Raw genomic sequence first — 27,989 nt, forward strand, 5'->3', positions numbered from 1 at the left:
TGTGGTTTTACACATGGTTCCTATACCCTTCAACCACTCCAGTAGAACATGATTTGACTAATGACTAGGACCCACACTACTGATTTCTAATTGTAAAATTTTGCCAGGCAACTGTGTTTTTGCAGCATTCTGGCTGCTTGTCTATTGGTCCAGATGTCCCTGGGGTCAGTTTTGCCAGATGACACTGGAAGGGTTTCAAAGACATATTAGAGTGACTAGAATTCTGGCTTTATCTGGGTTGTCCATGGGTGTCCTTTATCTTTCATGGACAGTTCTATGCTTCCAAGAAGCAAAGTCCTCATTTCCAGGGCTGGGCTGTCCTTTGGTTTGTTTTACTTGAGTATGAACAAGCTCAAAGTCTCCAGTAAAATTCCACTATCTCATTCCATTTCACTGTAGTATGTGAACTAATACATGGTAACAAAGTGAATACATGTTCATATTACAAAGACTGATTGATTTAACAGTTAGGGAAGTAAACTTTCATAACAGTGCATAATCACCTTTGCAGAATAGCTGACACCAGTCAATAATTCCAAATTGTCCCTGGTGGCTTTCATGGGATCCACACACACAAATTGCAACTGTAACTCTGTAACTGCTCAAACTTTCAGTGATCACTCATGATTTTTAGCCCTTTGTTTTATCAATTTTCTTTTTTTTTTTTTTTAGATAGAAGCTTCCTGAGCTTCCTTTCTTTTGTGAAGTTGAGAGTAAAGTACTTTTGATCATCCTTTTTACCTTTCACTGAACCTTTTCCACTACTATTCTGTCTTTCCTGATCTGAGGCAACTTAAAAACTCAAAGAGCTTTTAAAATGTGTTTAACTGTGAATTTACACAGCAGCATTAATCTGCTTTGTTCTCTGTTTTCTTTCAAATCTCAGAATAAGGCTTATTTTTATCAACTCGATTAAGCACTGAAGTGAGATTTTCACAAAAACCTTTTCTAAAGCCAAGATTTTGCTCCTGTACAGTACTAGTCAGCTTAGAGTTGATTTTTTTATTTGAAGTCAGGATGTTTTTCTTCACTGTGCATCACCTTTATCCAAAATCTAATCTGCCATTTTATGTCTAGTTATTCAGCTGCACAATGTCCTTCCCAGATCTTTAGTCAGTTTTTGTCCTCAGGTCCCTCAATAGCTTGGTATGATCAGAAGGCTGTCACCTGAGTGCCCTTTTCAGGTCACTTGTATGTTGAGCAGGTCCATTGTATGTTGGATTGATCCAGCAGTGCACCCATCATCTCTATGCTACAGGGACCACACACACTCCACCAGCTATTCACGCCAAGACACTTGGTCTTAGGCCATTACAGTTTTCTAGAAATCCCAACAGGCTCTATTAGCCAGAAAACTTTCTTCACAAGTTTAAAGATACTCAGTAAATGACAGTGTTTCAAACCGGCATTGAGAATGCTTTCTTACACGGCTAATCAAAAGATGTAACACTCTTGAAGGCAAGATCTCATTTTGTAACTAAAGCAATTACAATTGAGAGGATTCTTTCTCCCCACACTTCCCGGTATATAGCTTTCCCTTTTCTTTTTTTGTGATCTGAAGAGCCGATCCCAAAATCCAAGATGCCTGAGGATGTATGTCCATGCCTAGACAAGATCAAGCACTCTCAAATCTTTCCAGTAGAGAACAGATTGGAAAATGTGTCACAGCAACAGGGTTCAACTCTGAAGACATGTTCGAAAAAGCTTCATTCCAAAGACCTCATCTGGCAAGACTGTGTTAGACACGGTTTGTTTTTAAAGTGCAGTGATTTGATAATGCAGTGACATCAAAGGTACTTTATAGGGCAATACGCAGTCAATTAAACCCTCTTTTTCTCCCTTCAAATTTTGCTAAGAACACTTAATTTCAAAAGACACCTGGATTCCATAGGAAGGATATGAAAATACACAACCACGTCATTGCAGTACTTTACTGAGTGATGCCCATGAAATGTGTGCCCACACCGTACCCTAGCGAAACCCAACGGGATCGAAGGGAGGTAGAGAGGTTTTATTGGGAACAACGGCGCATCCTTTGGCCTGTTGTGTCAGCGCGGCCAGCGGGCGCCAACCCGACCGGGCATCCCCTCACGGGCGCAGCGCGGGCTCCCCGGGCTGTGCTCTCGGCGGGGCAGCGCCGGTGCCGCAGGGCCGGGCGGCGGGCAGGTGCCGGGCTCGGTAGAGCTCTACGCGCGGCGGGCGGGGCGCGCTGAGGTCAGTTCCGCCGCCGCGCGGGCGGGGGCCGGGCCGGGCCGGCGGCGGGGGGCTCGCTCGCCCTCCCTGCCGGAATGAGCGCCGCAGGGCGGGGCGGCAGCGGCCGCGCAGGACGCGGGGCGGCGCTGCGCTCCTCCTGTGTCCGGAGACAACGGCAGCAGCGGCGGCGGCTGGCGGGGTCAGCGCCCAGGGACGCTGCCCTTCCTCCATCCCCCTCGTCCCGCTCCGAGCCAGGTAAGGCCCCGGGCCCGCGGCTCCCGCCGCCCTCCCTGCGCGGGGCCTCGGGGCCGGAGCGGGCGCGGCGCGCGGTGCTGCCCCCTGCGGGCCGGCGGCGGCAGTGCGCGGCGGCGGCGGCGGGCGGAGGTTGCGCTCGGGCCCGCGCAGCGCCCGCCCCGCTCCGCATCCCCCGCGGCGCCGCGCTCCTCGGGCCGCCTCGGACAGGCAGCGGCCGGGGGAGGCCGCCCTTCCGCGGAGAGCCGGCAGCGCTGGTGCGTGGGTGGGCTGGATGCCCAAGAAAAGGAGGTTTTTGGTGCTTGCTGTCTCGTGGACGCCATCAGGCCGCTTTGGACTCGTCTGGACTAAAGCTGTTGTCCAGGTTTGTCGTCTTGGTCATCCTGAAGAAAAGGAGCTCTCGGGTTAGTAAATGTATTCATGAGCAAAATAGAATGTCTTGTGTTTTGTGTGCAGATGAGGTTCTTTTGAGTGTTTGGGCATAAGATTGGCTTAATTGAATCCCATGTTGAATTTTGTTGCAAGACAGTCTATCATTGAAAAGTGTTACATTGGACACTTCAGGTAATTTAGGTGTATAAGCCGATTTTCTTCTAAATTAATAATCCAGTGTTATCGTATATGTAGCCAAAATGTCCTGCAATGTACATTTAATTTAAAAAGTCTGCTGTATAGTTAAGAAGACTAGTGGTGTTTTACAGGATTTTTCTAGCAGTCTGTTGTGCATTGTTACTGCAGTAGGTGGTTACAGTCAAGGCTCTTTTCTTGCACGTACAAACAGTATGTGGCTAATTTTATCAGGAATTAAATCTGTGGAAATCAATTTTAACATCTACATGAGTGCTTTGAGATGAGGGTATGGAGGGATATGTGCTTTTAATGGCACTCTTCCCCCTCTTCTCCCATTTTCTTCAGTGCCATACTTCCTTGCTGTATTTCCTACAGGCCTTAGAGCTCAAGAGTAGGGTAATGCTTTATACTAGTCAGTGTGCTCTGGATATGCAGAAAGACTTTGAAAATCATTGTAAATTGTGTGAAATGATGAAATGAACAGCACAGATTTAAAAAAATTGATCATGCATGTAATGATAAACAACTCTATAAACGTCTCTGAGCACTCTAGAATACTGCTTTTGATACAGTAGTTATTTGGTAATGCCTTGTGTAGCTTTTTGCCGGAAGACCACCAAGCAGTTGAATGATATGACAGAAATGTGTCTCTTTCAGATACAAATTAAGGTAGGCCTTGTTCCTAGAGCCGCAGGGAAGCAACCTCCATTTCAGTAGAATGCTGCATGGTACATACATGTACCTGCATCCATACAATGCCAAAAAACGTTAGTAGATTGGACAATTTTTCACTTATGCATTCAAAAAATAGTGATTTCCTTTCAATCGGTGTTTTGCATGACTTTGTAAGTAATAAACATTTTAAGTGTAATTGATTTTTTTCTGTAGAGTGAAAGAACTGTATATTTTTTAATAAAAATAAGCTCTGAAAACTTGGTGCATGGTCCTTGCTCTTCTTAATTGTCTGCATTGTCATTCTTCATTCATTTTGCTTTGAAAAACCTCATGTGAATTTCAGCTGAAAACCAAGAACTGTTACGACTGTGTGATGAGCTGTTATTGTGAGACAAAATGGCTTTTTAAGAAGGAATACTTGTAGACGAAATTTCTTTGGTTCATTTGAATTGTTTGTTTTTAATACAAAATTAATTATTTTAATTAATGCAATATGTAATACTTGAGTGAAGCACTTTGGCTCTCTCCCAGTCATTAGGCCTAAAATTAATGACTGGTAATTGGCAGCTGTGTAGTTGGGTCAGTGGAACAGTTAACTCTGCTGAACAGAGGTAGTTATGTTAAACAGTCAGTGTATATATATATATATATATATGTATATATTTATATAATTGCAAAATACAGACAAGGTAATTTTAAGCATGCATAGAGATTGACATTTTTCACAGTGGCTCAAATTTTATACACTGCATCCTCCTGATGCAGTGATGCACAGTGTCTTCCAATTCTGTTTAAACTTGCTTTTCTTAGGGATGACTTATATGGGCTTTTCAGTACCAAAGCACACCCTGATTATTGGCTGCAGTCTGTGATCTTTGTGCATGAGAGGTGTGTGCTTTGCTGAAGTAAGGGCTTATTTATTTGTTCACATAGGCTAAATGCATCCTGCTCATCACACCCTTTTCATTGATAGCAGCATGTAGTTTGCACTAAAGGAACCTAAAGCCTTGGAATGTACATATTCTTCTTTGAAATGATGAATAAATTTTTGATGTATTTGAAGTAAATAGAAATTTCCAGTCTGACAGTGGCCACATCAGTGGTTTGTAACCTACTGCAGTGCAAAAACCCTTGTACTGGTTGAATTTGGCATAGTCAGGCTGCAGAGGATGTTTCGTCCTATTTTCCTTTGTTTCAATGCATCTTTGTTTTTTAACCTTTATGTAGCTGGGATATCCAGAGTTTGGAATGCCTTTTAATTTCTGTGCATCTCTTAGTCTCTTGTGTCTTGAGCAGCAAAGTTCAAGATATGATACTGTCGTGTGAAAGGTGGAAATGTTTGTTTCATTGAATGCTGACCTTTTAATGTCATTGAATTGCAGGTGTTCTGTAGGAGTGAATGGGAAAATTTGGTTTATCTTTCTCGTGATGTCTTTTTTCCATGTGCTTTGCTTTTTTTCCTCTCCAAACTAGATTCTCTATTTTTTTTAATGTTTCCTAATTTGGGTACTTTGTTGTATTTCTTAATATATTTTTTTATTTTTCTGAATTCATTCCTGTGAAGACAGTAACTGGAATTGACTTTGACACTCTTAGTGTCTCTCATTTCATTTTTCATCCATCCCATTCCCATGTTTGCTATTGAGACTCTTTGTAGACTTTGAGGTCTCCTTTAATGATATTTTTGGGTTGGTCTATGTGCACTGCATATGATTATAAAATCGATTATCTTTTAATTAAATCTTCTGAAGCATGTTTCTGCCAATCCTTCAAATACCAAAACAAATCTTTAGGGGAATTCCTCCCCCTCCCCATCTTCCCCAGTGGTATGGAGTGAATGTATGTAATGTTCGCCTCCCTGTGTACATTGATGATCTTGGCTTTCTGAAATTTTTTTTTTTAATACAGGCATGAAATTACAATATAATTTTGGACTAGTTTTATCCAAAATAAGTATAAATTGGAGCTGTTTGTATCAAAACCTTTGTTATTAACTGGTCAGTGTTCAGGGTACATGGTTAAAAAACTAGCTAGGAAGACAGCAGAGATGTTACTTCAACATCAGCTGGTTATTCAGTTCTTTACCTTTTACTGGGTCTAGCTGGGATGGAGTTAAATTTCTTGAAAGCAGCCTGTACAGTGCTGTGGCTAAAACAGTCTTGATAACAGACTGGTGTTTTGGTTGTTGCTGAACAATGTTTGCACAATGTCAAGGTTTTCTTTCCCCCCCCACTCGATTGAGTAGCCATGGGGTGGGCAAGAGATTGGGAGGGCACAAAGCTGTTCTTTGAATTACCTCTATTAAATTTTTCTGGCATAGTCTTGGATTGAGAAGCCCAGAGCTGTTAAATTGAAGTCTTCTGAAAATGTTGGACCTTGTTTCTTATACTTTCTTGCCCTTTAAAGGTTGTGGGTTCTTTTTCATGTTCTCCCATAAAGTGAAATCTACTGAGTTTAAAAAATACAAGAAAATTCTCTGGGTTTATACTTTTTTTTTTTTTTTTTTGTGATCAAGGATGTTGATGGCATAAATTCTCTATACTTTGCTTTTCAGTTAGTTCACATGGAGGGCAGTTTCAGTATTAATGGATAGATGTTAACAGCAGAAAGGCAAATACTGATATAGCTTCCCCATTTCCTTTCAAATGCCATGTTACTTCTTCCTTAAAGCTGTATAGAAATGCATAAAGCATCTTTGGTCTGGATCTTGAGCTTATCAAGATCTCTTATCATTCTCCTGAAACAAAACAGTGGATGTCCTGAACATAGGCCTACCACCACACTTGTGTGTCAGCAGGTTAGTCTTAAGTCTAGAAAGTGGTACTAGGCAGGGAAGGATGTTTCATCTGAACTACCACAAACATTTTGCTTTTCAGTCTTCTTTAGAATCAGGGTAATAGAGCCCATAATGTTGTCCACACTAGAATTGCTTGAAGAAAATTCTCCAGATCATGATACAGCAATCAGGTATACTTTCCTCCTTCCTGCAAGGCTGCCATTGATTTGTTTTTTTAAATTGTATTATCACAGCTGTCTGCATTGCAATGAGACGAGATTACTACAGTTCTAGAACTACCCACTAAGGAGTTTTAGTGTACACCCATCCATCTGCTTAAGAGTGAAAAGCTTGTTATGTTGTCCCTAACCAGTTTTCTAACTTACTTTTGCTGATGTTTGTGACTACATCAGAACACTTTGAAGAGCCCTGTATTTAAGGCAGCATTGATACAGCACTTATGGATATTGATGGAGTATAAGGAAGATCATGGAATCACTGAGTGGGTTGTGTTGGAAGAGACCTACTTCAACCTCCTGCCATGAGAAAGAATGCTTTCCACTAGACCAGATTGCTCAGGGCTCCATCCAGCTTGGCTTTGAACACTGCCAGGGATGGGGCATCCACAGCTTCTCTGCACAGCCTGTTCCAGTGCCTCACCACCCTCACAGTAATGAATTTCTTCCTAATATCTAACTTAAGTCTACCTTTCTTCAGCTTGAAGCCATTCCCCCTTGTCCTATCACTGAATGCCCTTGTGAAAAGTCCCTCTCCAGCCTTCTTGGAAGCCCCCTTTCAGTACTTGAAGGTGCTATAAGGTCTCTGTGAAGCCACCTCTTTAGGCTGAACAACCCCAACTCTCAGCCTGTCCTTGTGGGAGAAGTGCTTCAGCCCTGTGATAAGCTTTGAATGGGTCCAGAGGAGAGGCACTGAACATCTTCCTTGTGTTGGGGGCCCCAAAGCTGGATGCAGCTGCAGTTCAGGTGAGGTTTCATGAGAGCAGAATGGGGGAATTGCCTCCCTCAATGTGCTGGCTACGCTGCTTTTGATGCCATAGTGTGGTTGCTTTCTGGGTTGTGAGCACATAAGATGCAGGAAAACCTTCTTGGATCAGATATTTAGTCCTGTCAAGCCACTGGGGAGATCACAGAATTATTTAGGCTGGAAAAGACCTACAAGATCATCAAGTCCAACCTGTAACCCAGCACTGCCAAGCTAACCACTAAACCATATCCTTGAGTGCCCACTTTACATGTCTTTAATATCCCCAGGGATGTTAACTCCATCCCCAGGAGGCAATTCCACCAGTTCCATAGGGAACCCATTCCAATTATTGACAACCCTTTCAATGAAAAATTTTTCTTAATATTCAATCTAAATGTGCTCTGGTGCAACTTGAGGCAATTTCCTCTCTTCCTGTCACTTTTTACCTGGGAGAAGAGGCTGACACCCACCCAGCCACAGCCTCCTTTCAGGTAGTTACAGAGAACAGTAAGGTCTCCCCTGAGCCCCCTTTTCAAAACCCCCAGCTCCCTCAGCCACCCCTTGTAAGATTTACTCTCTGGACCTTTCACCAGCTCTGTTGCCCTTCTCTGGAATCGCTCAGGCACCTCAATGTCTTTCCAGTACTGTAGTTTAATTTCTTGATTACCATATGATTATTGTGAACTCTTGATTACCATATGCTTAAGTGAATTCAGCACTGTGCTTTTGGAGTCCGATCAGGGCCTGATCTCTGTAGGTACACTTGGTGAGGATCTGGACTTCAGGAGCAGAAGCCTTTTGTAGGGTGTATTGGGAAACAAGTAACCTCATGCAATTGAGTCTGTTCGTGATTGCAAGTGTGTGCAACAGTATAACTAATGATGTTAAATAAGAAAGGTGTTGATTGGACTTCATGTATGTCTCAAAAGCCTAATTTGATTTGTTTATTTAAATAATAGTAGTTTCATAGTCTTGCCAAAAGCTTAAAGGCTGAGATCTTCTTCCTGTTAAATATAGTAGAGAGACAGAGTGCTGGAACCTGTGGGCCAAACATATTGCATGTGTTAATTTGGTGTTTTACAGTGATATTACTGATCTCCCTCTGCCTTATGTTGCATTGTTTATTTTGCTTGATTGACGTTCTGTTTTATTAGGATGAAGTGAATTATTTATATGCTTGTCCACATATATAGAAGTGATTACACTGTAATATTAATAGAAGAAAAAGTAATTAATTTTGCAGCCACAGATTGTTTTGACTTCATTGCTTTGAGAACATGTGAAGCATAAATCACATCTTGTTACAAATGAGTGTTCAAGACTGTTTGTATCTGAAACATTGGCACTGATTAGAAAAGAACTTCCTTCTGTATGTCAGGAATTACCATGCTAGCTTAAAAATTCTTTTATTTAAAAACAGACTAGTAGTTCTGTGTTTCTAGTAATCATCCTAGTCACATTCTGTTTCCCTGCTATTCACATATGAATGGAAGTTACATGTTTCATGATATCTTGTCCTGAGTTGAAGGCTTTATATGAACTGAAATCATACTCTGCTGCTCAGTTCTGTTATCAAGTATCTTGTTTGGCTTATAAATATGTTTCTTAAGTGTAAAATTTTTCATGTCATGGGAGAAATACCATAAACTCTTCAGGTTTTGCTGCATAGCAGGTAATTACACAAATTTGTGAATGTTTTGAATGAGAGCAAATGTTAAAGGATTATTTGATTTGGTATGTTTTAGAGTTATTGGTTGTATATACAGAATACAATCAGTGGTATATTGAGAGTAAACTTGCACTCTGTAATTCAGCTGTAGTCCACAGTTCAATTATTAGTTCATTGTATTTCAGTGATCATTGAATCTTAATTGACTTAATATTCTGCTTTTTATTCTTCAGTGCTGCAAGCTGATCGACTAAGAACATGGAATATAATATGGATGCAGTTGCTTGAACATCATTTCTTCCAAAGCTTGTATTCTGCAGATTGGTAGCCTGAATCATTGATTGATAAGAAATTATACACAGGACTAATACCAAGGAAACATTCTGTCTGTTGATGTTGTGTTTGATGAAAATGATGCAGAGTTCCTTCATCTGAAATGCAGTTGAAAAAAATGAGGGAAATTTTACCAAGATTGTACTCTGGCCAAATTAATGATAAAAATAATTCTTTAACTACATCCCCAAAGCAATCTGATGATAAAATAAATCTATCAAAAGGGGCAGATGACCAAAACTGCTGTTACCAAGGAACTGAGGCTGAGAACAATAAGTTGTCACTGATAAGCTGTATAAAGTGCAGAAATGTTCAGAAAATTTCAATGCAAGATATAGAGAAGCATAAGAAGCTCGAGTGGACTGAAGACAGAAATTTCATCTGCAAGAAGTGCAGTCATATTAAACCATCAGCTTTCGATTTTGTTCCTGAAGGTGCCAATGCTGCAGACTATGAAAAACGTGAAAGAAAAACCCCAAGTAAAACCCAGAAAACATTTAAAGTAAAAAATTTTCTGCCAGGCAAATACTACTGTGATAAATGCAGATTTTCAACAAAGGATCCTTTACAGTATAAAAAGCACGTAGGGCAACATGAAGAAATTAAATTTCTTTGTTCCCACTGTAGTTATGTATCCTACACCAAAGGAGAATTCCAGAGACATTTGGTGAAGCACACTGGAACCTTTCCATATCAGTGTGAGTACTGCGAATATGGTGCTGTTAGACATGACTATATAGTTAAACATACAAGAAGAGTACATGAAACACCCAGAAAACGCCTGTCAAATACTCTCATGAACCACAAGCAAAAGAAACAGAGTCAAAGCACTTTATGTAAAAAGCAGAAATACAATAAAATTCCTTTCCAAAATGAACTTTCAAATTTGTCTTCAAATATGGTTTGTGAGATTCCAAGTAAAGCAACTAAAACAGTCTGCTCATCTCAAAATGTAGAATGTAGCATAAACACTTCATCAGTCCAGGATAAGACAATATTGGAGCCATCTGAAATGAGTGTATGTGAGAATCAAAGTGTGGAGGTTGAGGTTTATTCTCCAAAAACAGAGCCTTTACAACCTGGGATGCCTTTAACAGTAATTGCACCATCTGAACTTGTAGTTCCTTCCAACTGTTTAGCTCAGATAGTAGAGCTGAAAATAGTGAATGGAGCACAACAACTGGTTCTTAAACTAATTCCTATGAAAGAAGCAGCTTACAAACCTGTGAACTGTGCAGAAGAGGAACTTGAGAATCAAGGTATAGAACAATCTGAAGAAGTAAAGAAAACGTCTTCTGTCGGTCAAAATGAGTTACTAACTATGGAAGTGAATGTAAACAAATTATCCAGTGTTAGTAACCAGCTTAATTTGGATAGTACATATGGCAAGAATTCTGAATGTTTTTGTTCTTCTGATTCTCAGCTCTCAGGCTATAGCTCTGTATCTGTACAGAGGGAAGATACATCAAAATTATGCTTTCATTTGGTGAAAGGTATTGATGTCCATTCAGGTGTTATAGAACTTTGTTCTCAATCTCTGGTGAAGAACAGTGCTGAAAAAAAAAGTGATCTTAAATCCTCAAGGGGGAAAGTAGATGGAAAAAATAACTTGCATAGTGATCTGTACTGTTATGAAGAAGGCAAAGATACATACCGTCCAAAATATGCTTCCGTTTCCGAAGGTAAAAATTCCAAGAATGTTTCAGTAGAAGCTGCTCAGGAGGGCAAAAGTTTTTCTGCTGTCCATAAAGAAAAGGATACATTGTCTGTGAAGAGGGTTGACAAAGAACATAGGAGTCTACCAGTCAGCTCTACTGAAGCACATATAGCTGGAAAGGGTTTTGATAAAAAATCTATTACATCTTCTGAAGGAGGAAAAAACTTCCACATTACTAAAACTCCAGCTTTTGAGGATATAACATCTGGCTTAAGCAAAGTAAAGAGAACTGAAACCATAAGCCAAAAGAGTAGTCATCTTCTGGAATCACTTGAACTACAGAAGGTGGAAAATAAAGGCAGTCCTTCTGAAGGACCTGTTATTTCATCTGTATTTTCTCTTAGCTCTGGGACTGAAAATGTTCCAGAGGATGTCAGATGGGATGACACAACACGCAGGAAGAAATCAGCAACATTGCTGTGTAGAAAGATTGCTCAACTCATGTCTGCTGCTGAACCTAACATGAAATCTGTGCCCTTGAGATGTCAGGCTTCTAGTAAGAAGTTGCTTTTGCCTCAAGAAAGTTCAGGAAGCTGTGAGGGAGCTGATTGTGCCACTGAAGTGGAACAACCTGCAACTTTGTCTGAAGCACATGGTGGAAGAAGTGTGGTTAGTGAAGAACACAGTGAAGATCAGCTCTTTACATTTGCAAGAACTTCTAAAAACAGGATAACTAAAAATTCCCATGTTGCTACCCCAGTGTTTATCCCTAAAGGGACAATGCTGAGAGTACTGAATGCTACTAGCAGTCAAAGCTCATATGGAATAGAGAACAGGGGTGAAACATCAGCTCCTGTGCATCGCAATGAAATGTTTCTCCCTCGCCCGGTCCCCGTCAGTGTTTCTGAGGCACTCAGCAGTAATTTCCCATGTTTGCCTAAGCAGGGTGAACCAAGTGCTGAGTCCCAAACTATATCACTCAGGCAAAGACCAAAGCGAGAGGCAAGTGCTAAAAATAACAGCAAGCAAACTAGTGCATCATTTCAGAAAAGCAGTGATGTGAGCAAGCAAAGCAAGCCCTATTCAAAAAGTCCCAAAAATAAGGCAAGACAAACAAGCTTCAGAGAACTTCCTAAGAGGAAAACAAGAGCTCAGTCAGAAACCACTTCAAGTTCTGATATGTCATACCTGTTGACAGCAAGGCGTCTTCGACTTCTTCCTCTGAAAACAAATCAGTTGATAAAATGCCCTCGCCGTAATCAGCCAGTTGTGGTATTAAACCATCCTGATGTTGATTCACCAGAGATAATTAATGTCATGAAGACTATCAACAAGTATAAAGGTCAAGTCCTGAAAGTAGTTCTGTCAGAAAGGACAAGTAGTTGTCTTGGTGTCAAACGTTATCGAAAGCGTCTTACTCTTCAGAATGCTGAGACAGGAAACCAAGCAAAAAAGCGGAGTATGCTAAAAATGAAGCTAAAAAAGACCCACAAAAACAACTACCAAGTGGTGGAAACTTCACCAGCTGAAGCACTTAGGTGTCTCTTTAAGTGTTGGTTTTGTGGGAGAGTATATATGGACCAAGAAGAATGGATAAGTCATGGACAGAGACACTTAATAGAGGCAACCAAGGGGTGGGATGTTCTTTCTCTTCAAGCAAAAAAACGTTAAGTGAGAGCCTAGGGGAGGTTTCCCCTCTTGCTTTTAATGAGTGACACTAACTTGCTTGAAATGGAGGATGGAAATAACTGCTTTATTTTGCCAAAAGTCCTCTGCTGTTAGCAAAGTGAAGAAGAGAGTAGAGGTACAGAGAGATAAAGAAGCTGATAGTGAGGATTAAGCACCACTTTGCACTCTTGTGATTGAAATTTGTATTGGAGGTCAGCTTCATCTGTTCCATAGGAAAAATTTGAAGAAGATTTGCTATGCAAACATCTTTCTAGTTACCTTAAGATACTGTGCTGTACGTGGTTTGTGCTAGGTCTGTATGGATTAAAATCTTAGATGATGAGATCTTTGTAAATTTAACAGGATTTAGTTTGCTTTATTACAGCATGGTGTTTCAAAGATCGAGCACATCTGTATGGAAATGCACTTTTGGTCCTCCATGGACAGCAAGTGTAAGTCATAGGTTTTAGTGGCAAATTAAGCACTACACATAAAAAGTAAAATTTAAATGCAAGTGCTGTGTTTCAGTGAAATAAAAACACTTCTGCTGACTTCAGAGGAGGTACAAGGGTGTAAATGAAAAAATCTATGGAATCAGTTACTCCTGCTAGGTCAGATAGCACAAAGAAATTTAATTTTGTTTAGTACTGAGTCTTTACCTAGACTGTATTGTGTAGATGAGAGGGAGCAGAACAATATGAGGATTCTGTGCCATCAAGCCAGAGATACCTGCAGGCTTAGGGCTGATAGTGAAAAGCACTTCTCTAAATGGCCTCAAGGCTGTTCTAAAATAGTATTAGCCAAACATAAACTCTGTACCACCTTGTGCGTGATAGAAGCATTTACAGACTTGGTATTTGGTTAGAACTCTAGTTGGTGAGCTGATTTACTAGGGAGCTTGTTGAAGACTTTTCAAACTGAAAAGCCACATTGCACAGCTTTTACATGACAGTGTTGAACCAATTTTCAGTGCAATCTTTCATCGTATTTAAGAATTTAGATGTTGTTACAATTTATTTTTTGTAGGCCTCAAATTCATACAAGCATGTGCCTAGTTACAGATTATGTCTGATGCGTACTGACTTCAGTGCAGTGTAAACATTGCTCAGTTGCTTAAACACTTCTCTAAATCAGGGCCAAATGACAGCTTTTTAGTAAAAAAGAGGGATGGATGACACTGAAGTTACTGTTTCTGTATGTGAGCTGTGGATGTTTCTCTTCATCTTGTCAATTTTAAATCATTTTAGAATCATATAGAATGAAGTATATTGAAGCACATACTTACAATTAAAATAATGTGTTACAGTTTTAGAAATATGAAAATCAATACTGACTCTAATGCTGGATGTGTGTTCTATGTTTGAACTGGGACTTCTCTGGTAAACTGGTAGTCCTTAACTCTTTTCACTGATGGTGCATTTTTGTAAACAGTTTAGCTGGGAATATTTTTTTATATACTCCAGCAGATTATACATTCTTTTGATAAAATATTTATCATATCTACATTAGAATGTAAATATTTTAAAACTACATCTGACTGAGGTTTACTTTCAAAACCACTTATTGCTTTCCCATAATTTTGCAATACAGTGTTAAAATCCTTCCGATAGCTGGTGCTTTAAGTCAGATCTTTTCATCGTGTACACATGGAAAATTTTTGTATCATTTGTATCAGACTAAACTATTCCACAGAACAAACTTTGTTTTTCCTGTTTCATCAATAATAAGGAAATGACAGTTCTCATTTTGTATTCAAATGGAATTATATTTTTTTAGATGGGTATACACTAGAGGGTTTTTTTTCCCCACTTCATATGCTTTGATGCCAAACCTAACAGTGCTATTTGCATTTTCAATGGTGAAAATAGTTTCCATTTTAAAATTATAGCATAACATATAAAATGAATACTGAAATGGTTAACATGAAAAACCCCATGGTTAGCATTCCTCCTTTGTTTTAATTCCTTCAATACAGGTTACTGGTTGAATTAACTTTGTTTCTGTAGAAGCTACCAAATAAATGGTTTTGAATTTGCTTTGTAAGAGTTGTCACTGGCAAAATCAGAACATTGCTCATGAAAACTGTACTGGGGGAAATGGAGAAAGTGTTGCTGCTCAGCTTGGTGGATTCTGGGTGGTTTAAGTACACTAGTAATGCTTGTCTTCTGTAAGCAAGTTTACTGTTTACTTTAGTAAACATCTGCAAAGCTCTGTATATCACTGCCATAATCTGTTATCTAAATTGTTAAACCTTGGGGTTTTTATGGTTTTTAATTTAGATTTTTTTTTTTTTGTTTCAACATGAAAACCTTTTGTAAGTTAAATTGTATTGTGGTCATGAAATTCTTGAAGCAGATTATGTCATCCTTTTTGTTATGAACTCTGCTAAACTCTATTTTAGCGGCTTCTGTTTTGTTACTTTTATTAGATAAAATTATGTCAGAATAATTTCCTTCAAGTTTAACAGTGTCATCAGTTTGAGAGAAATAATTTACAGTGGATGTTTTCTTTCCTTTTGACTCAGCATTGAGAAATAAAAAGGTTGAAAGAAAATAACAATCAACTGCTGAATTTTTTTAGAGCTAGTTTGTACCACTACATAGTACATCATAAATTGGGTTGGAATGTTGTGGTTTTGGGCTTGAGTGGTTTTGTTCTTCTTTTTCATATTCTATAAGGGTAAAGTAACCGAGGTTCTAAAGTAACTAGGTTGTTGTAATATACCTTTTTTGGTATATTACAATAACCTAGTCAAACTTCTAGTGTTGTTAGGAAGGTTATCAATGCTGTGCAGAAAAATCCCTTCATGTACATATGGAACTGTAGTTTGCCTTCGTATACATACAGAATTTAGGTAGGCTTCCAAAACTCAAATTGTATGAATAAATATTTCTGTATTTTTTTTTCTGGAAAAATAATCACATTCTCATGTTCTTTGCTCATACACACTAGAGCATGTTTTCTTGCTGGGTTTCAAGTACATCTACTCTTTCTACTTAAGATTTTTATCTCTACATTTGCATATGGTATGAATTCAAAGTGACTGTTTCCATAATGGTCCTACCATGTAACTGTTTGAAGGCTCAGGTATGGCATACAAGTTTCTGCTACTTAAGCTGAAGAGTAAGTGCTCGTTGAATAATAGAATTCACATAATTACAGCTAGCTTTAAAATCTCCAGTGCCTGTAAGCATCAACTGACACTAACTTCAGTGGCAGCTGAGCACAGCTTGTTGTTGAGCAAACATATGCACGCCACATGAAATTGTTAGACAGTGAGAACTGTGACACGCAGTGTTTCATGTGTATTTTTAAAAGCAAGAATATTTATTTAATGACTGTGGTATACTTTATTAGGTTTTGCTACTTAGCAGAGTTTAAGTGACATTTAGATAAGCAAGGGCAAGTTTCATTTTCATTTGAAGTTAGAAGACAGAGTGCAAGATAAGCAAATTGGTCAGTCATTGTCAAGGTATCAGGAGTCGGTCTCAACGCCTTCCTGTGAATTAATATGTTGACATACTCTTTGCTTGTATCCTCAAAGTGAAAATGCAACAATCAAAAAATGGAGTAGATCTGTAGAATGCTTCATTATATTATGGGGAGCTCCTTGCTCAAGAGGCGAATCTGATTTTTGAGGCGTTTCAAGAAGGGTTCTATTTATATCAGTGCGGATGAATCAGCGACAACGAGGCAGCAAAGGTCAGCCTGCCTGGAATGGATGTGTGAGGTAGTTGTCCATATCAGCATGCCTTGAATGGATGTGTGAGGTAGCATTGTTCTCTGTGGTTTCCTGACTGATCCTTTCCGTCAATGAGCGTTATGGGAACGGATCTGTAGAAGTCAATGATCTCTTCCACGGAATTAAATTTCTGGGGGGGGGGAAAGATAGTAATCAGTGACTGAAAGTGAAGTTGCTAGATGGTTTAATCTATAACAGTAAAAGACTTGCAAATAACAGTATTAAAAATATTACAAATTAACATTTTGTATGGAATTATGATTAGATGAAAGCAATTCTAAAAAGAAAAGCACCATATTTTGATCCTCCTATTTCTTTTTTGTGTCTCTGTCATGTGCAGGACAAAGCAACTAGCACCTTAGGGAAAGGAAGCATGTCTAAGCCCTGATAATGCAGTATCACCTATAAAAGATTGTGATGCCAGATGTGATGATAGATGTTGAAATGATGAAGCAACTATAAATTGTTACTAGATTTTTTTCTGCCACAAGTTACTTAATTAGCAGTACATGATATTTTACACTGCAAGTTTCAATGTACCTTATTAAATGTACACTTTGTTTTCCCATTCAGTTTATTGAGACAGTTGCTATAGAATCCCTTTGAAGAATGGAACAAGAAGCATCATGCTCTCTCACGCTCAAAAAATGACATTCTCCAGGCAACTCCTCAAGTGATAAAGGTCTGGTTCAAGGTTGCTGACCTGATCAAACAGCAAGAGAAAGCTGCACAAGGTGTTTATTCTCATCTGCCCTAGTGGAAGAATCCGATTCCAATGATTAGCAGTCCTTCAGTTTAAGTAGTTCTGACATACTTCTGTTCACACCACAAAGTTCTCATCATATCAGTGTTTTCCTCTTGAGCTAGTCTTTGTACTTACTGGTATTAAACCACCAGAACTGCACACAGTAATGAAAGCTTACTTTGACATTGATACTTATCACCTATTTATATAACATTTGCTGTAAGCATGGCTCTTCATTGTACACTTGGTGGTGTCTCCTGGCAGTGTCTCTCACGCCCACCTGATTGACACTTAGTTTATAACAAGAAAATCTGATTAAGGATGTGATTTGGGCAAACTGTTCCTGTATTAAGATGAAAATTGTTTGATCTCAAAGCTAGTATGGTAATTTTTTCAAGTTTTGTTTTGATAATTTTTACACGTATGCATTTGTTTTACTTTGCTGTTTTGCCTTGCTTATGTTCAAAGTCACTCTTGCTACTGAAAACAGAGGCAAAACTGTGGCCTGTATTTCATGCCTTATGAAAGTAATCCATACTTTTTTTGTTCTAAATTAACACTTACAGCACCAGCTCTTTTCCTGTTTTTGAATGTTTTCTGCTGGTTGGGAAGTCAAAAAGTCTACAATGATAGTTCATCTGCTTTGGAAATTTAATTAGACTTCACTAGGTTAATGCCACATTGATAATTTTTCTAGCTCTTTAGTAATGGGCAAAAAATGTCTCAGAATTTTTATGTCCCCAGCTCTTCTAATGGATCTCCACATTTTGTTAGTGTGAAGACACCTAAAGACATAAAGATGAAGAAAATTCAGTATTTGGTTTGTTTCTTTTCGCTGTGTGAAGAGACTCAGCCCATCTCTGCTGTTGTAGGAATTTCCTATTTGCAGGTCTCAGACTGTTCTGGGGAGATGGGAGCAGGGTCTCAAGGGTTGCTTGTGAAAGGTGTAGCTCTGAATTGTGCTGGGGAGGTGGTGCAACTCTGGGCTATGTTGCACATCCTGAATAAGACCTTTCGTCCCTGAGCTGTCATTTAAGCTGTGGACAAGATGCTTATCTTGTAAACCTCTCTCAGTGGAAGGTGCTGGCTGTTGTGCTGCCTTTCCTGGCAGTACCTGTTGACATAACACTGTCACTGGGAGGCAATGTGGAAGTGCTCCCTGATCTGCTGGGATGAGCCAGGCCACTTTGGTGGCTGCTGAAGGTGGGTGCAGCCAATCCTTTTGTCTCACATGGAAATGGATGGAGCGAAATGGTGTGACTGCTATGACTTACAGTTTGAAGATGAAAGGTAATCTGCAAATGCAGTGGTGAGGATGGAGAAAGTATCTGTGGCTGGAACAGGGAGATCCAGAGATACACATCAGGCTCTGCTCTAAACTTCTGTGTAAAGCAGGCACCAAGCTGAAGAGAAGCCTACTTCTATCTTTCATTTTTGCATATTTTTCACTGCATTGGGAGTTGAGACTGATACTACAGACATGCTAAAACCATGTATTTTGCATGTGGCAGATCTAGTTTTGAAAAGGAGATAAGAAAAATATGTAAACTCTGTGTCATGATCAGCTTTAAATATGAGCAAGGTTTATATTTCATCATTTTCAAAAGAACTATGCAGATGAAAAAAGCCAGTGTTACAGGGATCTCTGGATCTTTAATAGTGAAATTGTCTGGAGTAGAGGAAGGAAACAGCCAAGTAAAGGGTGCTGAGTTTTGAATGTAAATTCCTAAATTCCATATATGTGTCATTTGGGGATCTGATCTTTATAGCTTTATGTAATTTGGCCTTTAGAAAGCTCAATATGGTATATTTAATATGTAGGTATGAACATCTGTGGCTAAATAGCTAGCAAAAGATGTAGCTCCACTAGAGATTAAATTATTTTCTTTTTTCTATCCTTCAATTTCTTATATTTGAGTTTGATACTAATTTGGCTGCATGGAACTTCAGTTACTTTTACCATAAAAATCTGATGATCAATCCCTTTTTTCCCTCCTTATGACCTTACAGGGCTACATGGGAACTAATGATAAAAGCACTCGTGAGAGTTAAATGAAATACATTTTGAAAAATAACTGTTAAGTTAAAATCTTATTTGGTGATACAATATGTTAACAACTTGTAGGCCGTATAGTAAAAATCAGAAGTTGCAATAAGATATGGAAAACTTTGAATAATTATATTTATGTGTGAGGAAAAATGTGTTTTTAATGGATGAAAATAGACTAATTAAAAAGTGAAAACACTGCAAGACCAAACCTCTGAATAAAATCACCAGCTGTGGAAAAATGTAATAGGTCTGCACATGTTTGTTGGTGTGTAGTTTTCTTTCTCATTGGCTGGTGAAGAGGGAATATTCAGCTAATCTAGATGGAGCAGCAAGGTCTGGCTGCACTGCACAATGTGGTGCAACAAAAGGTATCCCTGCAGAGGGGCAAAGCAAAGTGCTCTGGAAAGCTTTTTAATGGGTACTAAAAATTATAGACAGCAATCTTCTGTAATTCACAGCCTTACAAAGTGTTGTCACTTTCTTTGAAAAAAACCCCTTAGATGTGGGAAAATTGAGGTGAGAGTTTCAAGAAAGAGCCCTTTTGAGGAACCCTATGAGACTGCTGGAGATGGAAGGAGCTCTTCTGAGCAATGTTGGTGCCACTGATTGTTCATTATTGCATATATGCTTTGTGCTCTGTTCTATTTTCATGTCTACTGCTGAGAATAATACATAGGAGAGGAAGATTGCCATGTTTGTGATTCCCTGGCACAACACTTAGTTGACCAGCAAAGTGCTTCTGATTTTTTCTGTTGTGCTTGATCCAGGGGAAGATTTGAGTTAAAGAGAAAGAATCCTCAAAGAAGAAGGCATAAGGTAGGCAGTCATGATTACAGATTTGGCCTGGTAAATCCAAATCTTGGATGCACTGTGTGTTTTTGACTAGATGCTTGGAATCCTTATTTTGGAGCTGTACTTTGCAATTTGACTAGTCAGTCCAGACCCACTGTTTAAGATATGTACTGTCTGTGCAGAAGTTGGAACAAACAACAAAGTAATATATTTTGGTATTTCCTGAGATGGGAGGGATTGTGTTCTCCTTCCTTTTAGTTCAGTAAAAATTGTTCATGTACTGTTCAAGTAATTTTCCGGTTACTTTAATTGCTAAAGCTGTTAACCTAATGAAAATTTAGTTCTGTGTCTGTATTCTCCAGTGAGAATACACATATACTACATTATGCTGTAGTGTGCCTTATTTCTGTCATTGTGTCTATTCTGAGCCTGTTTGTATTAGAGCCATTACAGGAAGACTAAACAATGTCAGAACGTGGAAAACTAAACTTGCTTTCTCCTAAGTCATACTAAAATTCCAGGAAATTATCTGGGAGTTTCAGCTCAGAAATGCAGCCAGTGCTTTACAGAATACTGATTGTCACTACAGCAGCACCGGGATGATGCAGTACAGGTCTTGATTTGTGCAGCCTTCCAGCTTCCAAACTGTTTCACTGTGCTTGCATAATGAAGGATTTTTTCCCCCTTTATCATTAAGCAAATATCCCTGAAGAACAACTTGCTAGTAAACATTGTTCCTCTTGTGAAAGCTTATGAATCCTATCCCATGTTTTCTAATAAAAATTCTAATATAAACTTTGGACCCATCAAATGCCTTAAATCATCTTGGGTCACTTGTGATTTCAGGCTTTTTAAAGTCTAACTATACAAAAGGCAAGTTCTGAAAAGTGTTGACATGCATGAAAAGGATATAATTAAAGATTCAGCTGCAGAGTTCTTGCTGGTTCACCTGAGTTGGATTTCTGTTAGTGATTTACATAGCTAATGACCCATAGGAGTTTGTTGCTTTGCTTTTTTGTTCTGCAGCTGAGCATTCTTTAAGTTTTACGTTGTGTTTGTCTTTTTTAAAATATTTTTTTGTTTGGTTCTTTTGTTTTGTTTTGCAAGTATCACATTTTTATAGAGTTGACTTTCAGTTTTAATGATTTTTTTCTTGTGTGAAAGACTTGCAGATACAGTGTTTATCGTTTAACCATATATGTAGAATAAGAATTAGACTTTTATCATGACTATAATTGAATTTAATTATGTAAAGAAGCTTTTCTCATCTAAAGGGATTTTCTAATTGAAATTTACCATATCTGAAAGACTGATTGCTAGGGAGACCCACATGATTTTATTGCTTCTGAATATCCATTACAACTGTTATCCTATTGCTTCATAACACCAGGTCCTGCTGTCAGATTATGTGGAGCTGTATATATTTGAAAATGCTTGCTTAAATTATCACAAGTTTAAAAATATGCTAAAATAATATGTATACCAGAAAAGGTAGAACTTCTCTTTCCTTTTTACTTTGCAGGTGTTACTTACAGTAGGTAGAAGTATTGTAAGAACTCAGGATATTTTTAAATTCATTAAAATCTGAATTTGAGCATGGTATGCAAAATTTGGTATTAAATTATGTTGAAGCTGCTTAAATTTTGAGACACTTAAAATTCGGGTAAAAGAAACTATAGTAAAAGAAACTATTGTAAAAGAAACTTTAATGAAACAGCAAGTTTGTTATGTGGGAGAGTTTGTAACTAATATTTAGTATTGAGAATTTGTGAAGTGTAACATAAAAGCCATGGGCTGTAACAGGAGATGGGATTTTACTTACACACTCTCCTCTGAGCCCTGTTCCCAAGGCGTATTGTTGGCTTTCTTCCAGGAACCGTACTTTAATGTTGTACACTCTTCTTCCATAATAAACAACCAACACGTATGGTTCAGCCTTTGATTTCTTTGAACAATCTCTAACCAAGAATGTCTCATCCTGAATGATACAGATTTAAATTATAGATTGTATGGTTAGTTCATTGTGGACAGCTTACAGAAATTTTCCCCCAAGAGTTCACATCCCATGTGTTGAGATAAATGGTACTTACAGTGTTTTTCTGTAACAGGATCTTCTCTGCTTTATGGCGATCATATTCTCCAACATACCACTCACATTTGTTTAAATCCTTAATTTTAAGATAGCATAATCAGTGTATAGAAATTAACAACAAGCAGAAGAAAAACCAGATTGTATCTAATCTGCATTTAAAGCACATGCAGCACAGTATATAATGGTGATCCCTCTATATTGAGAAGTCTTGTTAGGAAATGTTAATCAAATTAGACATTTAAATTCTTATCCATGGTTTCAAGAGCTCATAATGGACTTTCTCAATGGTGCTGAACACCCACAGCTTTCAGAGGGGATCAGGGGTGGTGCCATACAATGTTAATCCTGTTTCCTAAAAACTTGTATTTTTATGTAGCAAAGCTGGTCTTTACCTTTTCAGTGGGTTTGGTAAGAGATTGCATTTCCTGTTCTACAAGCAAATGTTTTGATTTGTTTTTGCATGCTGCGTATGATGTAGGAGGTGGTGGCTTCTTCACTGTCAAATTATCTACACTTAATGTGGAACCTGTAAAAGTAAATTCAGAAGGAAAAAGGTTGCATTCTTAGAAGCTATAATTTAATTTTACACTATGTTTTACTTAGTAATTTTGAGAATAGTACTTTTAATTTAGAATATTGTGATATTAACATTTAAAATTTAGAGCTGTCTGTTAAGAATGGTCTTATGCTAATGCAGCATAAATGATTTCAGATTAATGCCTCCAGAGATTTAACACATAAGATTCCTGATGGTTTTTAATTGACTTCAATCTGACAGGCTATTGTGGACATAGCAAAATAATAAACTGTAAATAAAACGGCAAATGATAAATAAAATACTAAATATGGGACAATGATAATGGTTCATTCTGTTATACTTTCACCTTTTCAGTCCTTTTATTTGTGTTGGATCCCAGTTGCTGTTACATTGGATCATATTAAAGCCTCTCATTATTCCAGCGAGGACTGTTTCTACCAAGCTGTTGAAACCTCAAATGATTCAGAAGTTCTGCTGTGCTGCTGAATTTCAGTTTTCTCTGTGATTTGTTTGAGTTAACAAATTCAGGACCAAGGGCTGAGGTTGCTCTCGCATTAAGGAGAAGCTGTTGGTCTTTGGCTGCGTGTGCCTGCTCCATGTAGTGCTGCTGGCACAGGAGCCTGGAGTAGCTGAAATCCTTCTCCCACAGCAAATGTGATTTGCTGTCTTTGCAAGATAGACCCAGCTACCCAGGTCCCTGTGGAGCTAAGGAAATGCAGGGGTTGGGTCAGGAACACAAGAAGTCATGTAATACAGGAGGCTTGGGCTGACTCTGAGCATGCAGAAACACCCTGAGAAAAGCAAGGGCTTCCTTTCAATGTAAAGATCAAATGTAATTTCCAGATATATGACATGGGGAAAATTGTTAATTGAAGATAAAAATCACCATGTTCTGCTGTATAACAGAAAACAGTTTTGTGTTTTTATGCAGTACTGACAGAAGAAATGATCCAGTGTCCATTTTAAAAGTAAATGAGAAAAATGTGTTTATCAATGGCTTCCATCTTTTCCTTCTGGTTACTGTCACCAGAGACAGTGCTGTTTGTCAGGGTGGTATTTCATTGTGCTTTATCTGTTCATGCTTTATCAGTTTATTATTGTTATGCTGGTGTGTAGCATATAGCAATATTAAATTTTACTAGGAAGACTTTCTTTTAAGAGGGGAAGTGGTTTGCTCTGCCTTTCACTGTTCCATTCATATTTGTACCGTGTTCTGATTTATAACTGCATTACTTTTGTTTTTAAAACAAGATCACTGATAGCAGTAGACAAAGAGCCATGATCTGCAGCAGGCAGTCAGTCTGTTCAGTAATGAAACCACTGTTCAAAGGGCCTGGTACCAGACATCAGCCTTTTGTTTCTGCAATCACTTTGACTTGTCAAGATGTGACATATTCTTACTGTTCAGCTTATTGGATCATGATTTTAGCATTTTTGTTTGCATTGCATTTTTAGTGGCTGGCATCCCCAGAATTGTTTTCTAGAGACCCCACTGCTAGGACCAGAGTTGCTTTGTGGACCTGTGCTGTGTATTTTTTGCAATTTTTTTTTTCTGGTGTGTCTTAAGGTGTGGGACAAGAAGGGTAAAACTAAAATTCTCTTGCAATGCTTATGGACCAAGTCTGGCTGAGATGGAGCTAAAAACACCTTGTCAAGAAATAAGATTTAATAAAATTAATATTTGTTCTTACAGTATTCTTTAAGCCAAATATAGACTTTAAAGGCAATTATAGGGTAGCAGGGGAAAGGCTACTCGTTTGTTCTCCTCCTGTTGCTTCAGGAGGGCAAGGAATTGACAGAAGAAAAAGGATACTCTGCTGTCCCAGAGAGCCTAAAGGAGCAAAAGCCCTGGTAAGAATGGTAGGAAGTGTCTGCAGTGGCAGCAGCAAACAGAGACCTAGATGAGCTTTATGGATTCTGTAAAGAAGGGTTTTTAGTAGCTGTCCAGAGGAGAGTGTGTGCAATTGCACCCCAGCACAAGAAGGAAGTGGCTCAATGGAGGGAGCACCCCCAGAATGTGGGAGCTGGGGCCTGTGAAGCAAAGCAGGGGGAGGTGGGCTTGGTTAGCCTGGCAGTGACCAAAGTTAATTTGAATCCTGCTTGATCTGAACACATAATGCAGTCCATATGTTCTTCCTGGTGGTATTTGCTTTTACCATAAGTTCATGTTAAGCACTCATAGGTTCTTGGCACAGCTTAGGGGTTTGTATTTTGATAAAAAAGAACATTTGCAGAAGCAGTTACAGGAGAGTAAAAGTATGCTATATAGTCAAGGACAGTAGGAAGTGCATTGAAAATCCTAAGTGCAGACATACAAACATAGCAACCTGAATCTGTTTCTTACTCTTATTTTTCCATGTTTAGTTTGGCTTTCAAAGCAATCTCTGGTTCTTACCTGATCTGCAAATGTTTTTAGAGCTCCGTGTACATTGAGGGCTAGGAAAAAGCAATGAATAAAAGTAATGTCAGAAAAATATTTCTTATAGTGGCAGTGTAAGAGTCAAATTAGAGAGCAATGCATAGCTGTGCTTCCCAAGAATACCCCTTTCTCTTACTGATGGCAGCTTTGGGCCTTCCCAGGTTTTGGGTGGTAATTTTGTAATTAGTGTCTTTTGACAGATTTTCCTTATTTTCATGAGCCACTTTTTCAAATTGCATAGAATTTTGGGATTTTTTAGTCTTCATAAAAGGATATGTATAAAAAGCATGTATAGTCTTCATAAAAGGATATGTATAAAGCATGTCTTCATAAAAGGATATGTATAAAGCATGTATAGTAAAGCACAGTTGCTTTTGTTCACTGCTAATTTCAGCTGATGTGCCCAGTGCCTCTGTAGGAAGACCCAGGGAGCAGTTCTTCCCTGCCTGTTCTGATTTTCTAGACTGCTCCTGAGTGGCTGGCCAGTCAGTATTTTGTTGTGTTACACTGGTAGAAATATGGACCAAATAACTTCTCACAACAGAAGCATAAGAAGAAAGAATACTAGGGGTCACAAATGTGGTCATATTTCCTCCATACAATAATTTTATCCCAGAGAAATGCCATTATTGTAAACAACGTTACATGAGAGATTCTGTATTTGTCTAGGAAGGATGTTAAATCATTCATATACTTCCTATGCTGTCTCCTATATTTTTGGGTTTTGTTGCATATTTCAGTAGAAAAGAGATTATGGACATTTAGAAAGGAAAGATTTGTATAGGTTAGATAAACAAAGTAGGTCTAACTATGGAAGATTTCTGTGGAAGAATAATCAGCCTTTGGAAAGCCAGGTGTGTATCCTTTGTAAATAAAAATAGAAAATGAGGGGGAGAGGAAATTCTGAGGCTGGAGATAGCAGATCTTCTTTATACAATATATTTGACACCCTATCACAGAAATAGCAGCAGAAATGTAATACAGTAGCATGCTATTAAAGATAAAAATTGGCTGTGCAATTACAAAGGCTTGAAAGCAATTCCCAAAGATGTTCTTGTCATACATCAGGGCAAAACACATCACTGCATGGCATCAGAAAGTGGTATCATTTTGCTGTTATTGCATAGTGAAGTACAATTTTCTAGGGCAGAATGGTTAGTCCTTGAAGCATCCAGTACAACTCAGGAAATTCTTCTATTCCTACCTGGCTTCAGGAGGATGATATTGTGCTTGAAAAAGTACTTCAGGTTTCTTCCCCAAACTTGTAACTGTTAGTGAAAAGGATAAGAACTCAGTATTTCCTCTTTTGTCTAACTGACAGCATCTAGCAACTACTGTGAAATAAATTAAGTAAATTCAAACATGAGGGTGAGGCAGTTCAACAGAAAACCTTAAAGGGCTGTAATCAGTCTGGCTTGAATGAGTCAGCTAATGATTTCAGTGGGAAACATTTGGACTAGAACTGAATGTTACATGGGGGACATTACAGAGTTTGCTGATGCCAAAAATGGCTTCACATAATAGTAAATAATGCAAAATGTTGAACAAGAAGTATGTGGAGAGTTCATAAATCCTTTTTATAAGACAGGATAGGCATTGAATTTATTAATGCAGTCAATACTATTTCTTGCTGAAAATCAGGAAATGGTGCCTTAATCCACAAAAGTAAAAGCCAGAGGAAATGATGAACTTATTAACACAAAGTATAAACAGCATGAAAGCCAGGTAACCTGTATTTATCTTCAAAGTATTTTGGAGTAATATTGTTTGTTATGGACCTTTGTGCCCATGGATACAGTGAGTGGTTTGAACCCTTTTGTCAAAGCTATATGTACATCTAAAGAATTGACATGTTTTTAAAATTTTTCAAGGAGGTTTCAAATTTTAAAAGAAAAAAAATTAGCTTTAAAAGCCTAAATCTTTTAAAAAACTTTATTCAAAATTCTCACCCTCAAATAATGGTAGAACAGCAAGATTGTCAGAAGGGTGATGTCCTCTGTGCAGATCTCTTTTGGAGGGTTTTTAGGCACCAGCACTCTTATTTTCCCCAAAGCCTCAAGACATTTGCTTAGGACAAATGTGTTACCCTAGCTCCCTAAATAGCTGTAGCTAAGGCAAATTTAAGTTTCCTTTTTTCTGCTGCTCATCAGCAACTGTTGAGGTCTCTACTCTCTCCATTCTTAGCAGATGTGTACCTGGGGGATGTCTCTTGTTTCAGTTAGAATTTTGATGATAGAATATTTTTGTTTTGGAATATAAAGGAAAGACAACAAATTATTATCATATTATTGAGACAACAAATAATTATCATATTATTGAATACTGACCTTGCTGTCTTCCAGGTGCCTGTATAAAATGATAACATAGTAAATATTTTTCTTTGGATTTGTAACTTGAATTTACCCCAACAGACCCAACTATCCACCAGTTTTAAGTAATTTATAGACATTTAATCATTAATACCTGATAACTTTGTAAAAAACCTGGGCTGAATACTGATTTCAGTCTGCTAGCAACAATGAGAATTATGCTTTTTAGGGGTGTAAGTGAACATGTGGTTTACTGCAAAGACCACCATTTCATGATGATTACTGTGTATAAATTTAACTTACAATATGGTTTTCCTTCCTTGATCTTGTATTAAATTGAGATTGATTATGGTTGACTGAAGAGACATAGAGATTAAAATCAGTCACTTCTTTTCAGGCTCCTTAACTGACAGTACAATTATTTTAGTGTCATGGCAGATATTTCATTCAAAATCACTGTGTGGAGAGTCTTAATCCAGCACATTTTGTTAAAATTAAGAATGACAGGTTTCTAAAGATTGGAAT

At 38.3% G+C, this 27,989-nt stretch overlaps 2 protein-coding genes across 4 annotated transcripts in view; one reads left to right on the forward strand and one right to left on the reverse strand.

Moving 5' to 3' along the window:
* Positions 1-2,250: 2,250 nt before the first annotated feature.
* On the forward strand, positions 2,251-15,336 carry ZNF518B (zinc finger protein 518B). Of its 2 annotated transcripts, none has more exons than XM_071447181.1 (2): positions 2,251-2,448; positions 9,353-15,336. In XM_071447181.1, the coding sequence occupies exon 2, from the start codon at positions 9,556-9,558 to the stop codon at positions 12,778-12,780; it is 3,225 nt and encodes a 1,074-aa protein (XP_071303282.1). In that variant the 5' UTR covers positions 2,251-2,448; positions 9,353-9,555; the 3' UTR covers positions 12,781-15,336. The 2 variants fall into 2 exon arrangements, with proteins under 2 accessions (XP_071303282.1, XP_071303283.1); XM_071447182.1 differs by lacking the exon at positions 2,251-2,448 and adding an exon at positions 2,569-2,849.
* Positions 15,337-16,074: 738 nt separating this feature from the next.
* Positions 16,075-27,989, reverse strand: part of CLNK (cytokine dependent hematopoietic cell linker) — a 30,702-nt gene continuing 18,787 nt past the window's right edge. For both annotated transcript variants that reach the window (XM_071447184.1, XM_071447183.1), the window contains 7 exons: positions 27,483-27,501; positions 26,360-26,423; positions 25,132-25,172; positions 22,591-22,724; positions 22,197-22,274; positions 21,929-22,084; positions 16,075-16,649 (listed from right to left, as the gene is read on the reverse strand). In XM_071447184.1, coding sequence (XP_071303285.1) covers positions 16,521-16,649; positions 21,929-22,084; positions 22,197-22,274; positions 22,591-22,724; positions 25,132-25,172; positions 26,360-26,423; positions 27,483-27,501 — 621 coding nt within the window. In that variant the 3' untranslated portion in view covers positions 16,075-16,520. The remainder of the gene's footprint in view (positions 16,650-21,928; positions 22,085-22,196; positions 22,275-22,590; positions 22,725-25,131; positions 25,173-26,359; positions 26,424-27,482; positions 27,502-27,989) is intronic.

The sequence above is a fragment of the Agelaius tricolor genome, unplaced genomic scaffold, assembly GCF_023055355.1.
Source record: "Agelaius tricolor isolate 1412-34295 unplaced genomic scaffold, bAgeTri1.0.p SCAF_24, whole genome shotgun sequence".
NCBI lineage: Eukaryota > Metazoa > Chordata > Aves > Passeriformes > Icteridae > Agelaius > Agelaius tricolor.